The 27834-nt window shown below is 37.4% G+C and overlaps 1 protein-coding gene across 1 annotated transcript; it reads left to right on the top strand.

The window, feature by feature from the left end:
• Window positions 1–1860: 1860 nt before the first annotated feature.
• Window positions 1861–3616, top strand: LOC145573228 (uncharacterized). Its single transcript, XM_081631781.1, has 3 exons — window positions 1861–2427; window positions 2517–2871; window positions 2949–3616. Exons 1-3 carry the CDS (start codon window positions 1861–1863, stop codon window positions 3614–3616), a joined length of 1590 nt encoding a protein of 529 aa, XP_081487907.1.
• Window positions 3617–27834: the final 24218 nt, after the last annotated feature.

Raw genomic sequence — 27834 nt, 5'->3', positions numbered from 1 at the left:
TGTGATAGGTAACCCTAGGTCTGATCATTTGTTAAGTATTGTTGCATGGCATGTTAAATTGAAATTGGGATTGAAATGTGGTGTTTTGACCTAATTTTGCAGAATAGATGACAAGATTTTGTTTAGATTTAAGTATAAGGTTCATATTATTGATATTGAAGTGGATCCTGATTTATGCAATATGATGGACTTAATGATTGAGTTTGAAGATAGGCTACAAAAGAAAGGTGTAGTGATAGTGAACCCTATCTTTGCATATGCATATAGGGGGAAGCATTGGCCTATAGATGTTGATGGGGGTATACAAAGGATGTTTAGGACATTTCCTAGGGCTAATGTGTTTGAGATTATAGTTGGAACAAACCCATTGAAATCTAGTTACATGAATGACCTAGTGTCTGAGTTTAGGAGAAGAAAAGTAGGTCCTGAACTACCTAATCAAGCACCTCATTTGGATGAACCAAAATCACCTCCACCTCCACCTCCACCTCCACCTGTGAATGAAAAAAACTCACCTCCACAAGTGGTTCAGCACATAATTACACCTAGCACTGAAGATTCTATGGTTGATCCAAATCTTAACCAACCTTTGAATGAACCAAACCTTGACCAGCCTTTGAATGTACCACAATTTGAGCAACCTTCAAAAGAACCATTGACAAAACTCAAACCTAAGAGGAGATTGGTTAAGAAATATCAGGATACATACCAATGATGCTCCTACTGACCCCTTGGTAGATGATATTCCTACTGACCCCTTGGTAGATGAGATGTTTCCTCCAGAGTTTAACTATGATCCAAGTGTAACTGCTGCTGATTTGCAAATTGAACTTGAGGATATTGGTGCTGATATGTCTAGTAAGGAATACACTAAGGGAAGGAAGGCATTTGAGAAGGCAGAGGCAAAAACTACAGCTTCTAAGGGAAAGGGTAAGGGTACGGTAGGGGAAAGGGTGAGACTTCTGCTGGAAGTAAGGGAAAGAAGGGTAAAGGGAGGGGTAAGGGCAAGGGTGAGAATTCAGGGTTAGATATTACTAATGCACTTGGTCAAAAAATCCCACCTTCTCCAGAATCCCCACACACCATATTCAAGTCCTTGCCTTTAAGAAGGAGTCCTAGTTTCACAGTCCCTCAATCTAACCCAACTATTTCTTTACCCCAAACAACCTTGTTTGATAGGAAGATTCCAAAAACCACAGCTTTGAGAAAGGGTATTTGGGAAAAACCTACAAAAAAGGGCAAGATACTAGAGAGTTGCAGTGTCAGTGCTGTTAGGAGAAAGGTCAACTTTGATGATGACAATGATGGTTCTGATGGTGCAAGTGAGGAAGGTTCTGGGAATGGTGCAAGTGAGGAAGGTTATGGGAATGGTGCAAGTGAGGATGTTACTGGGAATGGAGGGTCTGAAAATGATGATTCTGACAATGAATTCATCAATTCTGGTGACATTCAACCTGATGAAATGGAAGATATAAGTGATGTTCCACATGTTGAGGATAATTGGGAGCCTGAAAATTGGCATGGGTTTATTGATTCTGATGATGATGACAGCTACATAAACAAGTTGTACAAAAATGGAGAAATGTATGAAGAAAAAGATTTTGGGAAGATTCATTTGAAACCTTGGATGTTGTTCATTGACAAGGGTCATTTGAGAGATACACTAAAGGACTATGTTGTTCAAGAGGGGTTTGCAATGAATGTTGTGTTTGTAGACAATAGGAGGTATACAGTCACCTGCTATGCTGAGTGCTGTGGGTGGAGATTACATGCAAGCAAGCTGGTTGATGGCAGGACATGGCTATAAAGAAGATATGGCCTAATGTGCACACATGTAGGGGTTTGGAGACATACAACTCAATGTGCACTGTCAAGTGGGCTGCAAACAAAGTGATGGAGGATATCAGGGCTAATCTAGATATCCCTAGGAAAGCTTTGAATGAGCTGTTGTTCCAGAGGTATGACATATATATGAAGCAAGCTTCTCTTTACAGAGTGAAGAGGTTTGTGAAAGATGTCCTGTTTGGGGGGCATGATGAGTCTTACACTCATCTTCCAACATATGCAGAAATGATCAAGAGTACTAATCCAGAGTCAGCTGCATTTGTGGCTTGGAATTTGAGTGACAGCATTCCAAGGGTGAATCTATTTAGCAGTGTCTTCATTTCTTTTGGTGGGCAATGGAAGGGTCTATTAAGCAGTTGCAGGCCACTAATTGGTGTTGATGGGGCACATTTGAAAGGCAACTATGGTGGTATACTACTGTCTGCTATTGCTATTGACCCAAACAATGAGATTTTCCCAGTGGCTTATGCTGTAGTCAGTGCTGAAGATAAGGACAGCTGGACATACTTCTTTTGGCATCTGCACAACCTTGTCAAAGACTCACCAAGGAAAGATTGGACTATAATATCTGATAGACAAAAGGTATGCACTTGTATTTTTGAAATCAGTTATTGATATGAAATGAAAAGAGCCAGATATGTTGACTTATAGATTTTAACTTGTTCTTGTAGGGTGTTGACATAGCTTTGAAAGAACAGTGGCCTGAAGCAAAGAGAAGATATTGCTGCAGACATCTAAGCAGAAATTTCAAGAAGCTCTTCCCAGGTCCAATGATGTATATCCTGTTCTGGAGGGCCTGTAATGCAACAAGCAAATTCAGCTTTAGAAAAGCCATGGAGAAGCTGCAAAAGGAGGAAGGTGATGATGTTATGAAATGGTTTGCAAACATTAGGGATCAGTCAAGATGGTCTAAGCATAAGTTTGAACCAAATGTTTGTAATGACTCAAACACATCAAACTTTGTGGAGAGTTTTAACTCCACTCTTGGGGTTGACAGGTGCAGACCTGTGTTAAATTTGCTAGAAGGTATAGCTCAATACCATTGACTGATTTAGCTTTGAAATTACACACATTTGCTAACTTATTCATGTTTTTTGTCATAGGAATTAGAAGGGTGTGTATGGTCAGGATGGCAACTAGGCATGAGAAATCTAAGACTTGGAATGATGATGATGTATGTCCTAAGATAGCTAAGAAGGTGAAGGACATCAGCAAGGCAACCACATCTTGCAAGGCATACCCATCTAGTCCAGGAGAGTATGAGATACATGAGGGTAAATCTCAGTTCCCATTGAGCTTGAACAGCAAGATATGCTCTTGTGGTGCTTGGCAGCTATCTGGGATACCTTGCAGACATGCCATCAGGGCAATGGTCCATGCAAAGGTTGATCCATACAATTACATCAGCTCTTGGTATTATGTGAAAATATACAAGCAACTGTACAACCATTGCATAAATCCAGTGCCTTATATGAGTCAGTGGCCAAGCATGGATGCATTCCCTCACATTGACCCTCCAAAGATGAAAAGAGGGATTGGTAGGCCCAGCAGGAATAGAAGAAGGGAAGAAGGGGAGGAGCAACCTGGGAAAAGATCAAGGACAGTCAAGTGTGGCAATTGTGGCTCCTTTGGTCATAATTCTAGGACATGTAAGGGAGGTCCCACCAACAAAGAGGCTGCACAACAGATAGCAACACTGCTGGATGCTTCACAACTGCAGAGTCAGCCCCTCTCAGTCAGTCACAGCCCCAACCTTAGATGCAAAGCTTAGTCAGTGATGGTTCTGGTTAAAAAAAGTACAAAACTCAGTACTTTGATGTTTTTTGCTTGATGGCTTAATACTTTGGGTTGTTTTTTGTCTGTAATAGCTTTTTAACAATCACTTTTAATTTTAGCTTTTTTAACTATGTTTTTGACAATGCAAATGGTGCTGTAAGCTTTTGACATATGCAATGAATGGCACCTTCAGTTTACTTTTGTCATTTGTGTGTTAAGTTATGCATTTGGATTTATTTAGTTATGAATATGGTAGTATAAGCTTTTGACATGCTTAGTAGTTTGAAAATAAGTACAGCAATACTGAAATAAAAAGTCATGAATGACTTAGCTTTTATTAATATTCATTAACCAAAGTACATCAGCATTACATTATTTTAGAGATACTACTAATAACACCAAGTACATAACAACTGCTATTTTGACGACCAAATGAACAAAGTCAGCAAATTCATCTGTTCTTAGCATAAACTCGGTAAATTCTCTCCTTAACAGTTGCACACTTGTAGATTCAGATGTACTAGCCACTCTACTTGCTGTGTCACTAACCATTTGATCCTCCTTCACCCACATAAAGAATTCACATAATCTACACTTGTAGTAGGGTCTTCCTGGGTTTGATAAAGAGCTTGAGAATCTGATTTCTGCATATCTTGATGGGTCACAGTTGCAATTAACCGTTTTGAACCACAAACCCCTCCCATTTCTGTTGCTAGAAGAAGACATTGATAACAAAAAAAAAAAAGAAAAAAACAGAGAGAAATTCGAGAGAAAGATAGAACAGGAAAAATAAGGAAGGAGGGAAAGCACTTATATAAATAGAGGGGGTGGGTAGGGTAGATTAAATAAAGGAGGGAAAGTAAAGAGGGAAAAAAAGGAGGGAAAGTAATTTTTTAGTTAAAAAACCTAGATTAAACCTATAATTAACGTTTAATTAACGTCAGGCTTACTGTAGATGAGTCTAGTAAACCTTAGGTGTACCACTGATAAACAAAAGGGAAGTTGGTGTACCACTGATAAAGGGCCATACCTCAGGTGTACCATTGATACTTTTCCTTTTTTTTTTTTCTTCTCTTTTATGTAGTAACGGCATGGTATTGAATGTGTGCCCATCCTATTGAGAAGACCCACAGTGTAACCCCGTGGTATAGTTAGTAACTCTACCGTAAGTCCGTAACCCATGTCAGCGAACATTTAAGACAAACGTTACAGGAGCAATTAATCCGTCACCTAATCTTCACTTTTAACTATACCTTTCTCTCTCCTTGAAAAATATTACTGATTTGGGTATTTCTACCCTGCCACATGGCCTAATGAGAGCGCGGCATGTGTCACCTGAACATGCCTCCAAGTGGACCTCTCAGGGGCGGCTGACACGTGTCAAGCAGATTAGCCCTCAGGAATTAGCGGCCTTCGAGGCCCAATTCTCGAGGTAGTCGTAAAACGGCGCAGCCCAGGATCCTAGATCATCAAACCCTAGAACAAGGCACACATTTTAAGGACCCTATAAATGGGACATTCCCCCAATTATTAGGATACCTTACAATCATTACATCATTTACTATTCTCGAAAATTGATAAAACACCTGATCTCGGAATCCGAGAAAATATTTACTTTCCGCACGTTTTTCTCCGATCCCGTACTAACTTAATGAAACACCCCAATAATTCTCTCTTAAAACCTATAAATACCCTGAACAAAATCCAAGAGAATTACTGGCGTGCTACCGTCACGTGTTCAAACGTTAAGGCTTTATCAGAAAATAGCATCGGAAAAACTAACTCAGTTATAAATAAGTTTCAAAACCAATAACCAAAACCAAATTAAATGATACAAGCTGGAACCATTAAGGCCCTTATTCAAAACCCAACAAAAGTAGTAAATAAATAAAACCAGAGTTTAAATAAATTAAAACTTATGAAAAGAAATAAACTGCGAATAATAACCAACTCTCTACTCAAAATCCCACAACCCTGATGTGAATGTTGCGTATGTAAGAACCTGTGGTTAATCTGCTCCCCGATATTACAAGTGTAAAAATTGGATCGTCACAGGGTCATTGAAAGGCGAAGGCCATGACCAAAGAAAGACACATAAAGCACGCAATCAGCAAAGCTGAGTACATACAAGCTGAAAAACATAAAAGAAATCCCTAACATGCTACTAATAATCAAGCATAAGCATCATTAAATTATAGACTCAGCACATGATTCAACCATCAAATTTATTACGACTTCACTAGTTAATATTAACTAACTCATTTATTTATTTCATTGGATTTGGCAATAGACAAGATTGTCCAACCCATGTCCCATTTGGAACATCAATAAAAGAAAAACCCCATGCCTCCTTTCGGAAACATCAATAAACATCCAACAACCACGGGCGCGACTCCGTGACCGTAGTTAGTATGAGATCTCACCTAACTCCTAGTTTTTAAAAATATTTGAAATAGGAGACTCGTAGATCAGACGAACTCGATAAAAGTACAGGGCTAATACCCCGTGTACCCCAACCCCTGATTGTCATTACTCTAGAAGTGCACCAATCCAGAGTTTTATTGCTCATCCATCTTGCACTTTACGTGATTTACAGGTTTAGACTTGGTGATGACTCATATGCAAACAATACAATCAATCCAATATCAATTCAATCAAGTAAAACAACTTTTCAATTTCAATTCTTGATTTATTAGTGACAAGCAACATTTATTAATTATTCCTTTACTACCTCGGTGTATAAACACCTTGAGTGCATAAGGCACCCCAAAACCTTAACCTCAACTTATAAGACTTGAATTCTTCCTGTAGGCGTCGCTCGAAGTGCGCCTACGTTAAAAGCATGTGTGAATATGCTTGGAACTCATAGGAAGTGGGAATTGACATATACGATAAGGGACACGATTAGGGACAAGGAAAGTAGGGAGCTGCCAACAAGTTTTTAAGGAACTTGTAAACCGTTCACGGATCATAAAAGGCAACCACGAATAAGGGACAACGAAGGCAAAAACGATTGACCCGTGAAGGTTACACCCCATTCATAATCCATGAGATTACTAACTCCATATGGTTCAGAACCACAAAAGGAGGATCGGGGATGATGGTACGAAGTGAGTCATGGAGTCACATTCGCCCGTATTGGCCTCTACTCGATTCTTATAGTGAAAAGTGATTCCTGCGATCTCAAAGGCATACAAACAAAGATTCAATTTGCTCCAAACTATTATTAGGCTAAATTGGTTGAATATTAATGCAACACATAATTCTAAAATATTTGTGATCACTTGAATTAATAACAAGATTAAAAAGGAACCTAAACCGGTTGTCCAAATTATCTTATTAGGCGTGATTTTCAATTACATATTCCCTTTAAACGTGCAATGTGGTGATCAATAAATAATATAATAGAATAAACATTAATATTGGAAGCAATTTAACAATAATAATGTGAGTCAAATCAAATATAAAATAATAACAACCCTAATCATGATACTAGCAATATAAAAAATAAAATAAGTAATTAAATTAATTAATTACTCACATTCCGCGCGTTCCTTTAAATTGCTACATCATGAATAAATTGTTAGTAACTTCAATAAAAAAAATATAAAGCAAATGAAAATTAAACTAAATAAAAGTAGAGTTAATTTGGTCCAAACCCTCAGTTATTTATACCTTTCACGCCTTGGTTTAAGTATAGAACTTTGGGTATTGTATGCCTTGGAGTGCTTAAGGGAACAATGGTGTAATTAGGAATATAGGTTTAAGGCTTAGAATATATGAGAGAGAGAGAAGAAGAATGATTTTTGGTGTCAAAGAGAGAAAGAGAGAAGGATTTGATCATCAAGCTTGTTGATCCTTGAAAAAGGGGTGATATGACCTCTATTTATAGAGAAAAAAGAAGGGTCGAAAAAACAAGATAAGATCCGAATTAAATCGGAATAAAACTCGATAGACAGCAGTTTTTGCGGTTTTTGTTTTTATCTTATCTTTTGATCCAGAAATCGGAATAAGATTAATAAGATATGGTTGGAAAGCTCTTGAAGTCTACTTTCTAACCCAATTAGAATCAGATTAAAATATTTTTTAGAATAAAAGATATGGACGAAATAGTGAGACGGTATCAGTTTTGGATAGAGTTTGACATTTTATTCATATCTTTTCCGTTATAGCTCGGAATTGATTTTATAATATATCATTGGAAAGATAATTTCAAGGTCTATCCAACTATATAAAATTTGGATAAAAAATATAAGGAACGAAAATAATATCTGTCTATCTTTGAATGTCTTTCAATTCGAATAAAATTAGGACTTTCAAAAAAAGGAGTTTTATTCAATTTCAAACTATTTAATCTTATCTTTTCAAAAAGGATAATTACGATCTTCTAGAAATTTATAGAAGCTTCCAATTAATCCTAATTGGTTTAGGAATAGGATTAAATAATTTGGACCCTCCACATGATCATTGGGTCGTAGGTAAGGTGGGCTTAGGTTCGGTTTGGGCTCAGTTTAATATTTTGGCCATAACTTATTCGTTATAACTCGGATTTGGGCTTATAATATATCGTTGGAAAGCTATTTTAAAGCCCCATCAAACTATTTAATCATTGGACCCAGATTATGGACCAAAATAAACTGGATCAAACGTTTTTATAGAAAGGACACGAAATGAATGATTTTAAAGGACATGAAATGAGTTATGTTGGGTTTAAAGGCACGAAAAGAGGAAAATAAGTTATAGTTTGGGGAAATGGGATAGGTATTGGGTTGGTTTATGAAATGGAAATATGGCTTTGAATATGGATTTAAGCACTCCAAAGATTAAATACTAAACCCGACCAATAATGGCGGTGAAAGGTTGTTCATCATCGAGTTTGGTTTTGGGGAGACATTTTTAGGTGTCTACAGAAGCCCCCACTTTGACTAATTTTGTAGAAACGCCAGTTTCGAAAACGATATTCAAAGTAGTTGATAGGGACGGAGAATGATTTAAGACGTTCTGCTATCCTAAATCACTCTGTATACGCCGATACCTGCAAAAAATGTTAATTCCACAGATAATAAAGTAAAGGGATAGAACGCTTATCTGACACCAGTGTATCGGTGACAAATGAGTTTGGTATTTTTCTATGCTTGAAGGAATCCACTGGATGACGTCTGTTGAAATGCTTTCCATGCGTGAGGAAAGCCGACAGATGAGTTTGGTAGTTTTCTAAGCCTGAAGAAACCTACCGGATGACACTTTCCATGCTTGAGGAAAGTCGACAAATGATTTTGGCGTTTTTCTATGCTTGAAGAAATCAACCGATAATGCTTTCCATGCTTGAGGAAAGCCGACAAAGGAATTTGGCGATTTTCTATGCTTGAAGAAATCCACCGGATAATACTTTCCATGCTTGAGGAAAGTCGACAAATGATGAGATTGCAAGTCTCTGTGTATCGAGAACCTTGCGTCATGAAATGATGGTGGTTTGATTGTCCCCGAACGTGGGTTGTAGATGGTCCGCTTGTCCCCGGACATGGGCTGTGGTTGGTTCGCTTGTCCCCGAACGTGGGCTGTAGATGGTCCGCTTGTCCCCGGACGTGGGCTGTAGATGGTCCGTTTATCCCCGGACGTGGGCTGTAGATGGCCCGCTTGTCCCCGGACGTGGGCTGTAAATGGTTCGCTTGTCCCCGGACGTGGGTTGTAGATGGTTCGCTTGTCCCCGAACGTGGGCTGTAAATGGTTCGCTTGTCCCCGGACGTGGGCTGTAGATGAGACCTGCAAAAAATAAATATGCCAATGGACTCGTATATATTGTGATTGACTTGACCATTGACTTGACCAAGTTTGACTTGATGTGACATGACATGTGTATGACTGTGTGTGTGTTTATGTATGTGTGAAGACACAAGCAAACGAAGATGCAAAAACATAAATTTTCCGTCAATTTTTGTCATGAGTGGAGGGTACCGAATTTCTCCCGAAAAAGAAACATGTGAAAACTGAACTTTTATTTTTGAACTTCCCTCGATGAGAAAATTTTGAAAAAGTTTTTTTTTAACTTCCCCAAAAGAAAAGACGCGAAAAAAGGAAAGAAGTTTTGAACTTCCTCGTTGAGCAAGACAAAATGAATCGTATGGATTGAATTGCTTTTCTTGAAAGTAATGTATGCATGATGCATGTCCTTAGGCCAGGAGGCTAAGGACAATTACATCATGTGATACGATGAATGAACTTAGGTCATGGAGCTAAGCATCATATATGGTGTAAAGAAACGATCTTGAACGTCACTTAGGTCTGGAAGCTAAGCACGTATACAGATGAAGTGATTATTGCATAATGAACGTTGCTTAGGTCAAGGAGCTAAGCACGATATGCTTTGTATGATTAAAAATCATTTATATATAAATGTTTCTCAGCACATTATGCGATGCATGAAACAATGAATATTGCTCAGGTCAGGAAGCTAAGCAACTATACAATGTTTCTTCGAATGAATGCTGTCTTTAAATATGATGAAACATGCACAGTGTTAAAACAAGATTTCATGATAAAGTGCTCTTAAAGAGAAGGATGATTGATATGGATATGGATGTGTGAGTAAAGTGTGTGAATGTGATACTAAGGCTGGTTGCAAGGGTTATGGCGATGGAAAGAGATGTGAGAAGAGTCAAAGATGATGACTCTTTAGGCTAGGTAGGCTAAATGATGTGGGTTCAAGCCCCCAAGTCTAGCTCTAGATGGGTAGGGGTAAGCATTGGATATTCTTTGACTCGATCATGCATGGATATGAATATGAATGTGGCCGCACCTTAATGTGAGGTTGCCTACGTATCCGTTAGGAATCAGGCCGAACGTAGCTCTAACCGAACTTTGCACAAGCGTATGTACACCTCAAAGAGGTCTTTCAAGTGTTATAATGTGGTTAAGTTGATGGTTTAAAGAAGAAAAGGGTATGAGGCTAAAGACCCGAGAGAATCCCCAAGATGTGTAATGTGAATTTGAAAATTTTGAATTTTGCAAGTTTATTTTTTTTTTTTTTGAATCAATGTGGGCAATCTCAGATCATGCGGTCCATCACTCACTTAGCATTCATGTTTCTCAGGCACGGTACCAAGTACTCGATGAGAGACGCAATTTGAGACGTGTTCATATCAAAGACATTGGAACACTTGCCCTTAGACATTGTTTTATTGTTGCTTTGCTACTTTTTTTTTACTTGCTTTTTGAATGTTATAAAATTACACACCTTCCCATCCTAGGGTTAAGTGAATGTGGGTTAAATAAAAAATGTCAATCGTTAGACGAGGCTCAAAGTGGTTGACGAAGAAATGGATATGTGATTGAATGGTTAATAGGGAATGACAGGGTTCCAAAGGTGCCTCAAGTCATAGGTGTACCTTGTGTTTAGTTCGACAATTTTTTTTTTGCTAATCACATGATCTAATGTAAGAAAGAGATGCTCATTTATGAAGAAGGTAAGAAATGTGACACATAGACACATGGATAAGGAGAACCTATGCTAGACTTTTTAGGGGGAAGGGTTTGAAACAAAAGAAGAAGAAAACATGAAATCTTGGTGAGAAGCTTGCATCGTGCTTTGTCTTCATGGCTGTTTATGAGTTACTTCTTGCCGCCTACTGAGGAAAAAAGTTTCTTGTTGTTAATGCTTTGATTGGAAGGAAAGGAGGAAGGAGTGATGTTCCCCTTATTCTTCCAACTATTGCCTAGTGATTTTAGACTCAAGTACTGTGTAAGGATGAACTCACTTAATGCATTCACTCAATACTCGAATTGGAATGGAAGAATGTATGAAACAATTTTGAAAACTGATGGGAAATACTCCACTCATTCCTATTACGACGGAAAGCGATGCATGCATGGTCCTAGTATACGATCATAAACAATATAGTGCATTACTCGAAGACAAAGTGTGTGCAATGACTCAACATGTGTGATTAGGTGAGTTTATTAAGACTCGTGGTATGATCGCATGGCTAGACATGAGGACGTTGTGAAAAACAAAGGACCCAATGACCAAATAGCACGGAAGACTAAAAGACTAACTAACTTGATTAATTTTGTCCAATTTTAATGTTTATGCTATTTACTAGGTGAAAACGGTCCATTGGCAATCGTTAGTCATAAATAAGATCAACCACAATCAAAGACAAAGAACACATGTTAAGGTTAACACAAAAAATCAATCACAAGAAACTAGGAAGAGGACTAGAATTCTAGAAGAGTTAAGACTCATGGGTATAAAAAAAATAAAATAAAAATAAAAATCTATAATCCTATGTTATACGAGTTGACACGGATTAAAGGACCGGGTAAGACTAGCTTGACACGATTTTTTTTTTTTAAAAAAAATAAAAAAATAAAAAAAGGTAACGCTAAAAAGACATCTAAACTGGACAGGCTGTAGTATATTGATTATAACTTTTGATCTGTGACTCTGATTTGGACGAAACCAACTCTAAATCAAAGATAAAACTCGGGGCTACAGATCCATAGGTTGCACAACACGTAACTCTTTCTAGAACTCCAACTATGACCAAAACAAGTTGACTCTTGTGCAGTATACGGGAATTAAAATCCGGGTGACTCAAAAATTAAAAAAAAATCTATGGCTCGACTCTAATAATAAAAAAAAAAAAGGGGGTTTGATAAGAGAAAAAAAATAATTAAAAAAATTTCAATAAAAAAAATGCACACATAAGCATGTTGGGGTTTGGTGAGTCCGACTCACCGCGGAAACAACCCCGACCCGAGGAACCACTCGCAATAATAATTAAAATCATAAAGCATAAATAAATAATCACAGAGAAAAGATAACGAATCTTACCCTCGAAGCGAGCTTCGCCCAAAAACCGGGGCTCTTACTTGAAAGCTACGAGCACGTCAAGCGCCGCGCCTCCGACGGTATCCACCCACAAAAAGGCGAACACAACTTTAAGGTCCGCTACCTTGGGGTTAGCAAGGTCCGACCAAAACCCGAGTGTTATATGAGTTTAAGAGTTTTCCCAAAAATTATGGAATGCTCTTTTTAACTCCCACTCAAGCAAAGAATTCTCAAGCCATGCCATGACTATTTATAAGGAAGTATGCCTTGTGAATTTCACTCATCTTTCAATGTGGGACTTTTCACAAAAAGATCCCACATGGAAAGATTGGTGAATTCAACCCTTAGTTAAATAAACAAAGGAACAAGTAACAAGTGTCACATGGTTAGGTGTGGACCACTTTCTTACTTGGTCCCTAAGGAATTTCACATGCAATGTGAACTAACCATGTGTCACCCAACCTTGAGCTCCAAGTTGGGTTCGGTTGGCCCATTTTATTTTGGCCCGTGTCCATGACCCATCAACCCGGGTCCACGACCATTGCCACATGTGTCGCCACCGTGGCGCGCCGCCACCATGGCGCTGCCATGTGGCACGCTGCCACTTGGTGGCTGCCAATGTGGCGACTGCCAACGTGGCTGCTGCCACTTGGCGGCTGCCAACGTGGCGGCCACGTGTGCTGCCACGTGGCATGCTCCTATTGGGCATGCATTCCTAGCCTTTCGCGTGGCTAGGATTTTACTTGTTACTTGATGCATTTTCCCGTCTCGCCAAATCCTAAATTTTGGCTCGACATTTGAGATTCTCCGACGCTCGGTTTCGACGCTCCAAGCTCGAATTTCTGACGTCTAAATGTTTAACACTCGGGCGACGAATTAATTTCTTCTGAATTAATTCGTCGAGTTGGTTCGTATATTTTGCTTGGGTGTGACCCGAAGGGTTCAGTCAAGATTAAGCTGTAATATTAATTATATTAATATTACTGATCGGAAGCGGCCTCCACCCAGGCATTTCGATCACTTGACCTTACTGAATATATTAGCTTTCTAATAATTCTGAACCCGCTATCAGAATAATACACTTGTTCGAAGGACACCATTCCTTTCAATCTCCCACTTGTCCTTCCGGACAAGTGTGCATTTAGTCTATAGCCCTTATCCTATGTCTCTTCATGAACTACAGAGTAAGATTACTAGTCATCTCTGTTACGTCCAGAAGTGTTTCTCGAAATCCGAGTTTGACTGTCAATAAGCAGATGATTTCTAAAATCCATCTGAGCACGGCCATGCATTTTTCACAGTCTCGCTCTTCGAGAGGCCTTGTAAACAACAAGACATGTTCCCTATTGTTATTAGGGGGACATTTCCAGTCTTGTAATGTAGCTTCTCTTACTAAGAGGACTCACCCGCCTGATATCTGTCTTTATAATCCCCAGTTACGGCAGACGTTTGGCGGATACCAAAGCGGACCAGTACTCAAACAAGAGATCTCCCACTACTCATGGTCAAAGGAAAAGAGTTCCGATAGTAATAATGAGAAAATACTTATGACGATTTTTTAAATCTCTTAAAGTATCCTCATAGGTCGATCCAGAATGGTTCTAAACCAATACCTGTGCAAATGATTTATATCCTCATAGCACAAGAAACGGTGCTATAAATCATACTACACACTAATCTCTGATGGTCATCAATCGTCCACAAAATATGACCTTGATTAGGGATAATTTTCGATTAAAATATTCAATGTTCACTTAATAGGTGTTTCTTTATCCAAGCCATTGACTTGATACCCTATTTTGAATATTTATTAAAATCGAATGGACTCATTATTTAATTCTAAACCACAATTAAATAGGTTTGTGGAATATTTAGAAATATTTTATTCCACTATGAAACTTCACAATGTTTCATCTTATGATAAATTGTTTTTCCCAAATGTTTTAAGAGTAGTACTCTTCATAAAACATTCATAAAAATCACACTCATATTTGATATGCTTGATTTCTTTCATGCAATTATGAATGTTGTCGTTCACTTATTGCATAGGTTTAGTTATAATTACTTTGCAAACCTTAGCATCTTCATTATCCACCATTTCCATAATAAGATGATAAAATTTTGAGAGTGTTAATGGATTACATGTGATTCAGGATTTATTGTCCAAGCAATGGCTCCCACTCATTTTTATGATTCGAGACCTTCTACTTGACAACCTACAATCATCAACGTTCAACAACGAACTTTTCCATTTAACATCTTTCCTTATTATTGCCTTTAAGGCAACAATATTCTCAACATATATTTTAGTAGACTCCCTGATGATGCCTTGCTTGGGTTTCACTCTATGCGACTCACAACGATTTGGGATACCCTAATCACTTGTGAGCATGGAAATTTTCCTTAAATTCCCGCACATTATACATGGATGCACATCCATGTTACCATTCTCAAGCCACGACACTTCTTGCCTCGTGCTTATAAATGGCTTCCTTTCTAAGGATCTAATCCTTGTTAAGATTTGTGCTTGCAACATCAAAACTCAAATTATATTTGTTTCCATGCGTCAAGAACTCATCCAACTACTTATCTAAGTTCTTTGGATGTTCTTGACTATAATCTAATGATCTAATACTTAGATTAATGTCGATTGGTATTATATACGTACTTCACATGCTCTAAGCATTTAATTCATCTGATGATTCCATATCATAGCTTTACATGATGGATTTAATTATAGAATTATTCTCAATTTTATTCCATCCATGTAACATTTAGCTCATACAGTTACACTGAGTCTTGCCAAATTGTTCGCTATATGATGTGGTTGAAAGTCTCCTACTAGAGTCTTTCTCGTTTGACTTAGTACTTAGCCTAGCTTATACATAGGTCAAACATTTACTTAGCTTCATACATATGGGTCGAAATCCTTTCAAAGTCCTTCATGTTTAACATGGTAATTTCTTTTACTCATTTAAACATTTAATTAAGTCTATACCATAGAACTTAATTCCCAACATGTACTAAGTATCGTCTTTAGCTCGGTCCATTGTCGAAAATACTTTCAAATCTAAACATTTAGCATTTGATGGTTGTTTCACAATAGAGTTCGTAAACTTCTTGTTGGACCATTACTTTTGCTCCCACTAAACTTCTTGTTCATCAGAATTTCTATGTTTCTCCATGAGTCAATCCTCTTATTAACTTTATGAGAAAACACGTTCCAATTCCTTCATGCAATGCTTCCTTTAATCCAATGACGGATTCCATGTGCTTGCTTTCAAATCTAGCATTATTTAGATTTTCAAAACCCTTAGACTATTCCATAGTCACTTCCAAAATCCTATTTTGGGTAGGCGGTTTTTGTATCTATTTTGCCATATTTCATATGTGCAATTTTGCTAGATCAATCACGAAAAGACTTGAGCATTCCGATTGGTGAATGGGATTTTAAAATCAAATCCTTGATATTAATTATATCCTTTACAACCAATCTAGCTATGTATGCATATACATTTCCACATTTGTTAGTTTTCTCCTTGAAAACTTATTTGCAATCGATGGGTCTTTCACCTTTCATGCAAATTAATCAAGTTTCAAACATGATTTTCAAACATGGAGTCTATTTCGGATTTTCATGGTCTTTAACCATTATTCGAAATTTGGATTTGTCGTAGCTATCTTACAAGACATTATTCCTTTACTATCTAATAGCAAATAGTATGCTTGTAAGTCTTAGGTTTGTTTCTAACTTAATAGAAAATTTATAGGATTCAATCCAAGCCTTTGGTGAATTCTATACCTATACAGGGCAATTGCATCAAACACTGAGTTTTAAGGCGCTTTCAAAGCCCTTTTATAATGTTGATCTTACTCCAACATTTTTAATGTTTTGTGAGTAATGAATTCTCTTTTAAGGCACTTGTAAAGTCCTTTTGAGTATTCTTGATCAAGCATTCTCATGAAGTCCTTTAAGGTCTTCCGAGATTCTCAGTTCTAGTTTGTTGCTAAGTTCGATGGTCATCGAGTTCATTTGTCTCCCACTTGTCGTTTTGGAAACGTGTTACTTTCCAGAAAGACACTACTTAGAGCAACAAACAATTTTTGTTCTCAATTAGGATGTGGAGTTAATACCCGTAGTCTCACTTGAATGCTTACAAAGAGACATGTATATTGTGTTTGGGTAAAAGTTCGTTGTGAAACAAACAGTTAGCTCCTACTTGAGCTATCTTAGTCTTTATTGAGCCATTCAGCTCCCACTGATTCACCTAGCTCCCACTGAGCCACTTTGCTCCCACTGAGCTAGTGAACTCCCACTGAGACTAAGAGCCTTAGACATATACTTGAAAATACTTTTAGAAGTTATTTCTATCCATAACTGAATATGGCGTCCTTTCTTAGCTTCGACACATTGTTTAGTGTAGCATTAGTCATTTGTGCAAATCTTTAAGAACTTTATAGGAAGGGTTGTGAACCATCATTGTTCGAGTCATTTTCAAATGATACCGAGGTCTCCATGAAGACACACTATGTTCTTTGTGGAGTTATTTATGAAAATTTCCATTCATAACTTTGAGATAGTCACGCTTGGCTCAAGAAAACATCGCTCGATCTAATCTAGACGTTTTGATATCTTGCCAAGTCGATTCTGTACACTGAACTCTTGAGCTACTCAAGTCAAGTTTGTTCACATTTGATGAATATAGCCATATCCTTTCAAATTCTTTGTGAAACGTTGAAGTAATTGAATCCTCTTTAGCCTTTGGAGTCAACTGTCTATACCAAGAACAATAGCTCTCTGTTTTGTCGGTTTCAACAAGTAAGACTTGCTTGTCTTAGAACGATTCCAAATCGAGCAACTATCAAGAGTATATCTAATAGAGCCTTTGAGTACGTTCTTGTCGATGTGACATTGCTAAAGATGTTCGGAATGCAAATCAAGCCCATGACTTGAACTTAGTGAGTTTATCATGTTTAGGGAAATGTTTGTTTATAATCAGGCATTCTTGATCCAATGCTTGGATAACCATGCCATTCAAATAAATCTCACAACTATTGCTCATTACTTTGAATGTGAGTCTTTCCGTGTGTAAACGGATCAATTGCTGATTATGGGACATAATAACCATTACTTGTTCCAGCCTTTGGCTTAAAAGGTCTTTAAACAAAACATACGACCTAACAACTGATGTAGCTCTTCTTGCTTCATTCTAAGCTTGTAAGTCGATAACTTAGCTTAACTTCAATAATTTGAGGTCACTATCATAGTGGAACACTCAAGCAGTATCCGATACTTGTGAAGATAACGAATTGCTAAGTTAACTACAATAACATGAACTCATGAGTTGAAATGAAATCTAATTCCTTTTCTTCGTTCCTTCTTTCCTATATTTCTTATCATACAATATCTCATAATCTTACTTTAAGAATCATTTCTTTAAGTACCTTGACTCTTATACTTTGTTAGGCATAATCAAGCACCTAGTGCGCCGTAAAACAAAGTTCCATCTTTTCCATTAATTCTTACTCGAATTACTACATCAATGAGTCCTACTCAATTATGTATGATGCGAAAGGATACGTTGGTTGTCAATCTTGAGATTGCAACTCAATTCCTCATGTTTTATCAAAACTACCTAGTATTTTGAATACATGATGTCCAACCGTCCTTTCGGACTTAGTTATAAAAGTCATTTATGAGAATTGTATTTTAGAAATGCTTTTCCTGTCTTTGAGATCTATTCTCAAGGATTTCCTTTACCAATCATGGAAACAATATTATTTGATTTAGAATACTATAAATATAAGTGCTAAGTATAACCATTTATCAAGAACATAATAAGTTTGAAATTTAATAGCATTCATGCAAACTTCAATCTTATTAAACGTCTTATTTACGCATAATAATTGTCCCTATTTGGCGAAAATAAGGCGATTCCAAGATCCGAAGAAACAAAGAGTGGTTAAGCATGCTTTGGCTTGTCTTAAACACTCAATCTTCAAGGGTAAGAATTGCCTTGCTAATGGCTCTAAGCCACTCTTGGTTAGACAATCGTCGCATCTAATGCATCTTTGACGATGTATCTCTTTTGCCACGGTATGTGAGGACTCCTCACTCATACCGATGAGTTAAACCAAAACCAACGTGCACACCTGGTGTGCCTTATGCCCCTTGGAGATGTGATGGCACCTCGCTTTGGTGTAGCCTACCATCACCATCGTCCGGTTAGTAAGTGTTGTTTTGGAAAGGCAAGTTTGACTCAATATTATTAGGGACCTAGGATTTCTATGTTGGTTGATTTAAGTGAACTTAACTAATCATCGCAACATCAAGAAAACCTAAACATGCATCTAACGAATAATTCACATATATATAAGCATAAAATATAAAGCGAAATTATAGATGCATATTGGCAACTAGCATGACCCCTTGAAATCTTCATATCTTCAAAAGGTCTTCATTTGCAATTCAAGGCTTTGTCTTCCAAGATACGCCGTCTTCAAGACTTAACCAAACTATGCAAAAACTAGTGTCTACAACTAGGAATAATCTAAATATTAAAGTACAAAAATACTTAACGGTGCGTAGACCGTATTTAGATTTACAAAAATACATAACGGCACGTAGTCCGTATTTTCTATCCTAGTCGGGTCCCACTAGTTGCCATTTCATAAAACCTGTGAGAGAGAATATATATATTCCATTCATCCATTCACTATTTGTGAATGACCCATGCAATTTACAAATTTAAAACAAAGTAAAATGCATTTAAACAACGCGCACACTAGTAACTAATCTAGGTGGTTAATCGATTAACACGCCTAATTAAAAGTAGTCAAAGTTGTTTAACCGATTATATAATTTACGTCATTAATAATTGAAGCTCCCACTAAATTCCGCATTTCCTTAATTAATCTAATTAATTAAGTCGGTAGCACCCAAACTTGTCAAAATAAAATTGCCAATGCCGCTCAAAACCGAGGCCTAGCCTCCCAAAATTTTAATTAAAATAAACAAAATTAATTAAAATAAGAAAAACGGCAAAAAATTAACATCAAGCCTTACTACGGCTAGTCACCTCACCGCACCAAGCATACGCACACGCCTAAAAACGAACACACGACCCACGACACACGGCCGCGAGCTGCTGCCACGGCACAGCCGCGCGTGGCTGCTGCAGCCCGCGTGCTGCTGCCGTGCGTGTGGCCGCAAGCAAGGCGGCGCTGCCACCTTGGCAGCCACATATGGGCTGCTATGCAGCCCGGCTCGCCAAGGTGGTGCATTGCCTCGTTTTGCGTGCCACGGCCTCGTGATTTGATCCCTTTTCGCGAGACAAAAATAATTAATTTTCGAACTAATTTAGAGAGCAAAATAAAATTTTAAACAAGTCTAACTTAATAAAATTTTCAAAGTGCAAATAACCAAAATAATTCCAAGAACCATTCTTACTTAAATTGGTTTAGCTTGGTGCAACATAAAATTGAGGCAATTTCTCACTTTCAATTTAATCAATTTAAATTAAACTTGAGAATTTGACAACGTAAAGGGAAGTTGGAAAAATATGAACTTTAATGTTCAAATGAAAATTCCAACATCTAAATTTTGTGAATCCTTGAAAATTATATCTTCCAACATGAAGATAACCAAATTTCTATCACAAAAATCGAAACTTTATGTTTCCAATCAACTCAAAATGATTAAAACATCAAAGTTTAACACAAAATAACATGGAATTTAGTGGTTTTTAAAGTTTCAATCACTTATCACAAATAAAGATTGAATCTTTAACACTTAGGAAGCCTCAAAAATAAAACTTTCACACTAAAAAGCAATTAGTTTGCAATTATGTGAAAATAAATCAACCTTTAAGCATCAAATACTACCAAGTAAGTGTGCTTTAAGGGGACATAAAAATGCAGAAAATAATGCAAATAATCAACCATATAATCAACAATTTATGCCATTAATTTCAAGGTTAGAAAAGACTTAAAATTTTTCGTCAAAAACGAAAAACCCCTCGAAAAAGGCATTTCTGGTCAGAATTTGGCTAAAATCACAGCTACTAATCTAATTCACTAGTCTTGGGCGAAAATCTGGGTTCTGGGCCAAACTCGACATTAAAAACGGGATTAAAATAAATAAAACCGAGCTACTAATCTAATTAGCAACTTAAACCAGAAAATTAAGCCAAAATAAACCTTGAAAAACATGATTATAAAAATAAACGAGCGGGGCTCTGATACCGCTGTTGGGGTTTGGTGAGTCCGACTCACCGCGGAAACAACCCCGACCCGAGGAACCCCTTGCAATAATTAAAATCATAAAGCATAAATAAATAATCACAAAGAAAAGATACGAATCTTACCCTCGAAGCGAACTTCGCCCAAAAACCGGGGCTCTTACTTGAAAGCTACGAGCACGTCAAGCGCCGCGCCTCCGACGGTATCCACCCACAAAAAGACGAACACAACTTTAAGGTCCGCTACCTTGGGGTTAGCAAGGTCCGACCAAAACCCGAGTGTTATATGAGTTTAAGAGTTTTCCTAAAAATTATGGAATGCTCTTTTTAACTCCCACTCAAGCAAAGAATTCTCAAGCCATGCCATGACTATTTATAAGGAAGTATGCCTTGTGAATTTCACTCATCTTTCAATGTGGGACTTTTCACAAAAAGATCCCACATGGAAAGATTGGTGAATTCAACCCTTAGTTAAATAAACAAAGGAACAAGTAACAAGTGTCACATGGTTAGGTGTGGACCACTTTCTCACTTGGTCCCCAAGGCATTTCACATGCTATGTGAACTAACCATGTGTCACCCAACCTTGAGCTCCAAGTTGGGTTCGGTTGGCCCATTTTATTTTGGCCCGTGTCCATGACCCATCAACCCGGGTCCACGGCCATTGCCACATGTGTCGCCACCGTGGCGCGCTGCCACGTGGCACGCTGCCAACGTGGCACGCTGCCACTTGGTGGCTGCCAATGTGGCGGCCACGTGTGTTGCCACGTGTTTTGCCATGTGTGCTGCCACGTGGCATGCTCCTATTGGGCATGCATTCCTAGCCTTTCGCGTGGCTAGGATTTTACTTGTTACTTGATGCATTTTCCCGTCTCGCCAAATCCTAAATTTTGGCTCAACATTTGAGATTCTCCGACGCTCGGTTTCGACGCTCCAAGCTCGAATTTCCGACGTCTAAATGTTTAACACTCGGGCGACGAATTAATTTCTTCCGAATTAATTCGTCGAGTTGGTTCGTATATTTTGCTTGGGTGTGACCCGAAGGGTTCAGTCAAGATTAAGCTGTAATATTAATTATATTAATATTACTGATCGGAAGCAGCCTCCACCCAGGCATTCCGATCACTTGACCTTACTGAATATATTAGCTTTCTAATAATTCTGAACCCGCTATCAGAATAATACACTTGTTCGAAGGACACCATTCCTTTCAAAGCATATAGTCACGCATGATGCAATGAAGTTCGCAACCTAAAGTCAAGTTCTATGTTCGACTATGGTCAAGCTTTTGGGTGTCAAAGGGTACCATGGTTAAGAGTTTGGACGCGTTAGCAAGGCAGCCTCCCTTGAGGATGTATGCCAACAGGCGGCTCCGCGAGTTCGTGATGAAATCGAACTCGACTCCATGGTTTGGGTGGATTTAAAAACTCGGATGAACCCTTATTGCCATGAGCGTTTTCGGGTTGATAGAGCATAAATCCCCCGGGCTAGCCAGATACGTAGAACACGTACTATTGTGGCAAAATAGGTAACCTAAAAGGCATATGCATATGTGACAATGCCAATTAAATCGCAGGAATTCAATTCAAGAATCTTTCAAGTCTCATCCACTCATCTTAATTAAATACCGATCACTCAAATCGATAAATAACCAAGAATCCTCCCCAGTGGAGTCGCCAAATTGTAGGCGTCGCTCGAAGTGCGCCTACGTTAAAAACATGTGTGAATATGCTTGGCACTCATAGGAAGTGGGAATTGACATATACGATAAGGGACACGATTAGGGACAAGGAAAGTAGGGAGCCGCCAACAAGTTTTTAAGGAACTTATAAACCGTTCACGAATCATAAAAGGCAACCACGAATAAGGGACAACGAAGGCAACAACGATTGACCCGTGAAGGTTACACCCCATTCATAATCCATGAGATTTCTAACTCCATATGGTTCGGAACCACGAAAGGAGGATCGGGGATGATGGTACGAAGTGAGTCATGGAGTCACATTCGCCCGTATTGGCCTCTACTCGATTTTTATAGTGAAAAGTGATTCCTGCGATCTCAAAGGCATACAAACAAAGATTCAATTTGCTCCAAACTATTATTAGGCTAAATTGGTTGAATATTAATGAAACACATAATTCTAAAATATTTGTGATCACTTGAATTAATAACAAGATTAAAAAGGAACCTAAACCGGTTGTCCAAATTATCTTATTAGGCGTGATTTTCAATTACATATTCCCTTTAAACATGCAATGTGGTGATCAATAAATAATATAATAGAATAAACATTAATATTGGAAGCAATTTAACAATAATAATGTGAGTCAAATCAAATATAAAATAATAACAACCCTAATCATGATACTAGCAATATAAAAAATAAAATAAGTAATTAAATTAATTAATTACTCACATTTCGCGCGTTCCTTTAAATTGCTACATCATGAATAAATTGTTAGTAACTTCAATAAAAAAATATAAAGCAAATAAAAATTAAACTAAATAAAAGTAGAGTTAATTTGGTCCAAACCCTCAGTTATGTATACCTTTCACGCCTTGGTTTAAGTATAGAACTTCGGGTATTGTATGGACTCCTTGGAGTGCTTAAGGGAACAATGGTGTAATTAGGAATATAGGTTTAAGGCTTAGAATATATGAGAGAGAGAAGAAGAATGATTTTTGGTGTCAAAGAGAGAAAGAGAGAAGGATTTGATCATCAAGCTTGTTGATCCTTGAAAAAGGGGTGATATGACCTCTATTTATAGAGAAAAAAGAAGGGTCGAAAAAACAAGATAAGATCCGAATTAAATCGGAATAAAACTCGATAGACAGCAGTTTTTGCGGTTTTTGTTTTTATCATATCTTTTGATCCAGAAATCTGAATAAGATTAATAAGATATGGTTGGAAAGCTCTTGAAGTCTACTTTCTAACTCAATTAAAATCAGATTAAAATATTTTGTAGAATAAAAGATATGGACAAAAGAGTGAGACGGTGTCAGTTTTGGATAGAGTTTGACATTTTATTCATATCTTTTCCGTTATAGCTAAGAATTGATATTATAATATATAATTGGAAAGATAATTTCAAGGGCTATCCAACCATATAAAATTTGGATAAAAAATATAAGGCACGAAAATAATATCTGTCTATCTTTGAATGTCTTTCAATTCGAATAAAATTAGGACTTTCAAAAAAAGGAGTTTTATTCAATTTCAAACTATTTAATCTTATCTTTTCAAAAAGGATAATTAGGATCTTCTAGAAACTTATTGAAGTTTCCAATTAATCCTAATTGGTTTAGGAATGGGATTAAATAATTTGGACCCTCCACATGATCATTGGGTCGTAGGTAAGGTGGGCTTAGGTTCGGTTTGGGCTCAATTTAATATTTTGGCCATAACTTATTCGTTATAACTCGGATTTGGACTTATAATATATCGTTGGAAAGATATTTTAAATCCCCATCCAACTATTTAATCATTGGACCCATATTATGGACCAAAATAAACTGGATCAAACGTTTTTTTAAAAAGGACCCGAAATGAATGATTTTAAAGGACACGAAATGAGTTATGTTGGGTTTAAAGGCACGAAAAGAGGAAAATAAGTTATAGTTTGGGGAAATGGGATAGGTATTGGGTTGGTTTATGAAATGGAAATATGGCTTTGAATATGGATTTAAGCACTCCAAAGATTAAATACTAAACCCGACCAATAATGGCGGCGAAAGGTTGTTCATCATCGAGTTTGGTTTTGGGGAGACATTTTTAGGTGTCTACACTCCCGTTACTCATTCTTTTTCAATAATCATGAATGAGTAATAAATAAATCATTCCACAAATCACATACCTTTGCCTCTAAGCGCACCTTGCATAATTAGAGCACAAATAATTCTTGCAATATAAAATAGTGCACGTCATACGAAATTCACAATGTATAACCAAACAATTTAACTCAGTCATCCCTATACATGATACTAAGTTCTCGATCCGTCCTTAAACATGCACCTACAAGCAAGGTTTCGTAACTTGTACTTACCTTGAATAAACGAATTGGTATGCCATTTTACTAACTAGAAATCACCTTCAATAAACTCCTCTCCTAAACCAAACAATAACATCTCAATCAATACCCAATCAATCAAATTTACAGCAATACTAACTTACTTTAAAACCTTCAAAATCCAAATCAAACAACACTTTAAAACCTTCCCTTTAGTTAAAATTAAAGGCTTATATATAGTTCTTTAAATTTTCTTCATAAAAACCTTAAAATACACTCTTATATATGAAATTACAACATGTTTAAAGTTTAATAAAAATCTTAAAATTATGTAAAAACCCCGAATAATCTCCCTTTTTAATGGGTGATTAAATCCTCTTTATAAAACATCAAAAGTTGTACTTAGAAACTATTTCCAGCACATAAAAATTCAATAGAAACATATATTTATGCTTAATTAACTTTAAACATAATAAATTTTATTAATCAAACTCAAGGATAATATTTTAAGTATAAAAAAACTTCGTTAAAATCAAAAACTGCCCGAAAATCAAAAACTTTCTTAAAACGTTGTTTCTACATGAAAAACACTACTTTTTCATCAAAATCGGATGAGTTCAAAACCTGATCGGGATTAAAACGGGATTAATATTAATGAACGGAAATCTTAAAATTAAAACACGAATTTAAGTGTTTAAAATAATCTGGAATTAAGCTAAACTAATTTGTAGTTATAATCACCAAAATTTAAAAACATCATTACTATAAAAGCCCTAAATCAATTGTTCATAAAAACCCTAAAATCATGATTTTCAATAATTAAAAACCCTAGGTTATAAAATTTACAACATCTGAAAATTATGACATTATAAAATCTGAAATTATAAAGTTTAATCATCAAAATACAACTTGATACTAATTAAATTACTTTCAAACAATAAAATCAAAATGCATAAATCAATAATTATAATTATACAAATTAATAAAACAAAGGAGAGAGAAAATAAGACTAACCTTTTTGTGTGGGAAATTTTTGGGGATTAATGGGGTATTTATAGGAGAGAATGTTGTAGGGTAAGTAAGAAGATTGGGCCTCATAAAATTAATGGGCCAATTAGGTAAATGAAATGGACTAGGCTTTGTTTGTATTGAAATAAATTATAAAATGAAGGTTCATAAAATAATTTGTATCAAAATAATTTTTGACCCAAATTAATAATTTGAATATTTTGAAATTAAATTACGAAAAAATACAAAACAATATTATAAATAAAATTAAATTTCATTTATAACATATTTAAAAATACGGGGGATTACACTTAACCGTCGAAAGCGGACCTCCGAACATCCGGAATTCTGTTGTTTTGCAGGTACATGCGGCTTGGATCCAGCCTGTGAGTTGTAACTCTCCCAAGGGACACAAAAAACCCTAAAACATTTGGCGTCGTTTGTGGGGAGAATACCTCAAAGATGGTTTCAAAATAACATGTTGATGGAGAGGTTTTTTCAAACCATGACACTGATAACGACTGTGAAGTCGAAACCTATGTGGCCCCTAATGGGTCACTCACCTCTAAACGCATTCGTCCCACTAATGGGTCACTCACCTCTAAGCGCATCCGTCCTAGGGACAAACTGGAACGGAACAATGACCAGGCGGGTACCAGCAAGTCCCCTGGACAGCCGTCTGTTCAGACACAGGCGACAAGATCTGCCTAGTCACCCGACACGATCTCATGAAATTCATGACGAGTTTCAAGGGTAAAATCAAGGACTTGATCACCAAAAAGACGATTCTTTGCTCCTAGAAAAGAGTAGTCGGCCAAAAAACCAGCTCAGTTTGAGAGAGCTAAGTCAGTTAAAGACCGACAACCTACTCCTCACCCTGTAACCAGGGAGAAGGCTTGGCCCTTGATTGACCTTTCTTAATTCCATTTCCCCGAAACGGCAAAGAGAAAAGCCACCCAGCATGTTCAGCCGGACGACAGTAAAAGACATTTTCTGATGCTTGGCTTTACATCGAGCTAAAGAAGAATCAACAGCTGTTCGAGTCAGCTTCCACGTCGATTTACCCAGATAGCTTCAAGATGCCTCAATGAGGAATTCACAATTTGTACATGGAACTCCGTTAGGCAGTCTTTCCGACCGCACAGGTCCCAAGGTAATTAACTAGGCTCCGTATGCGGCCAGCCATTATACAGGCCGCCTGCACTGCCTTACATTTAGCCTGCCTTTTTTGGAGGGCAGGTGGCTTACTATTTTCAGCCTATGGACTGGCAGCTTTGGCTGCAAAACCTTGGAGAACAACCCTCTGCGTTCTCCATGGAAATAACTAAGGTCGAACAGCTGACCAAGGTCAAAAATGTGTTGGTGGGAACCTATGATGGTACCACCAACCTAGAAGATCACCTTATGGCATACACCCACCTAATGTATCTACAGAGGTTGGATGATGTCGCCTGATGTTGGTGCTTCCCGGCTACCCTGAAGGGCATAGGCCAACAGTGGTTTGGCAATTTGTCGGCTGGTGATATGTCTATTTCATATAGTATTTTACCCCCGTCCCTTGGTCATAATTGGTAGTGTTTTTGGCTCTTTAGAGCCACTTTTTTATTACTAATTGGTGTTTTCTAGTGTTTTCGTAGTTTTGGTTGCGTTTTGTAGGGAATTGCATTTTTGGAGCATTTTCCTGGGATTTTATGGAGTGACTACGAGCATTGGAGGAGCATGACCACTTTTCATAGCCCAAGGTCAGTTAGAGTCATCGAACCGGTGATTAAGGGCTCGACATGTGAAATACCAAGCATTGGACACCGAGTAATCAAGCCCCAAAGTGGAAATTTGGAATGGGCTAAGAAGTGAAGCCCATTCCAAGTCCAAGCATAGCCGACCCTGATCGGGCAACCTTTGGCTCGATCGGGCGGCTTCCCAGGATCAGAGAACAAAGAAAAAGGCGGGCCCGATCGGGCTCGTGTTTCTGATGGGGTGTTTTCGGCGATTTACTTAGTTTTAATTAGGATTTGTTAGGAGTTTTGTATAAGTACGATTTAGTGTTATTAGTACTAGGGACCTCTTCTCTTCGACTTTCTCTCTCTACTTAGCTTTATTTTCTTTCTCTCTACAACTCTATACTTT

The sequence above is a fragment of the Chenopodium album genome, chromosome 2, assembly GCF_948465745.1.
Source record: "Chenopodium album chromosome 2, dcCheAlbu1.1, whole genome shotgun sequence".
Classification (NCBI taxonomy): Eukaryota; Viridiplantae; Streptophyta; class Magnoliopsida; order Caryophyllales; family Amaranthaceae; genus Chenopodium; species Chenopodium album.
This window is presented reverse-complemented; position numbering and strand designations above follow the sequence as displayed.

Coding starts and splice junctions, on each gene's coding strand:
- LOC145573228 (XM_081631781.1), top strand. CDS start 1,861: ATGTGCACTGTCAAGTGGGCTGCAAACAAAGTGATGGAGGATATCAGG. Junction 2,428..2,516: donor TAATATCTGATAGACAAAAG/GTATGCACTTGT, acceptor TTGTTCTTGTAG/GGTGTTGACATAGCTTTGAA. Junction 2,872..2,948: donor TGTGTTAAATTTGCTAGAAG/GTATAGCTCAAT, acceptor TTTTTGTCATAG/GAATTAGAAGGGTGTGTATG.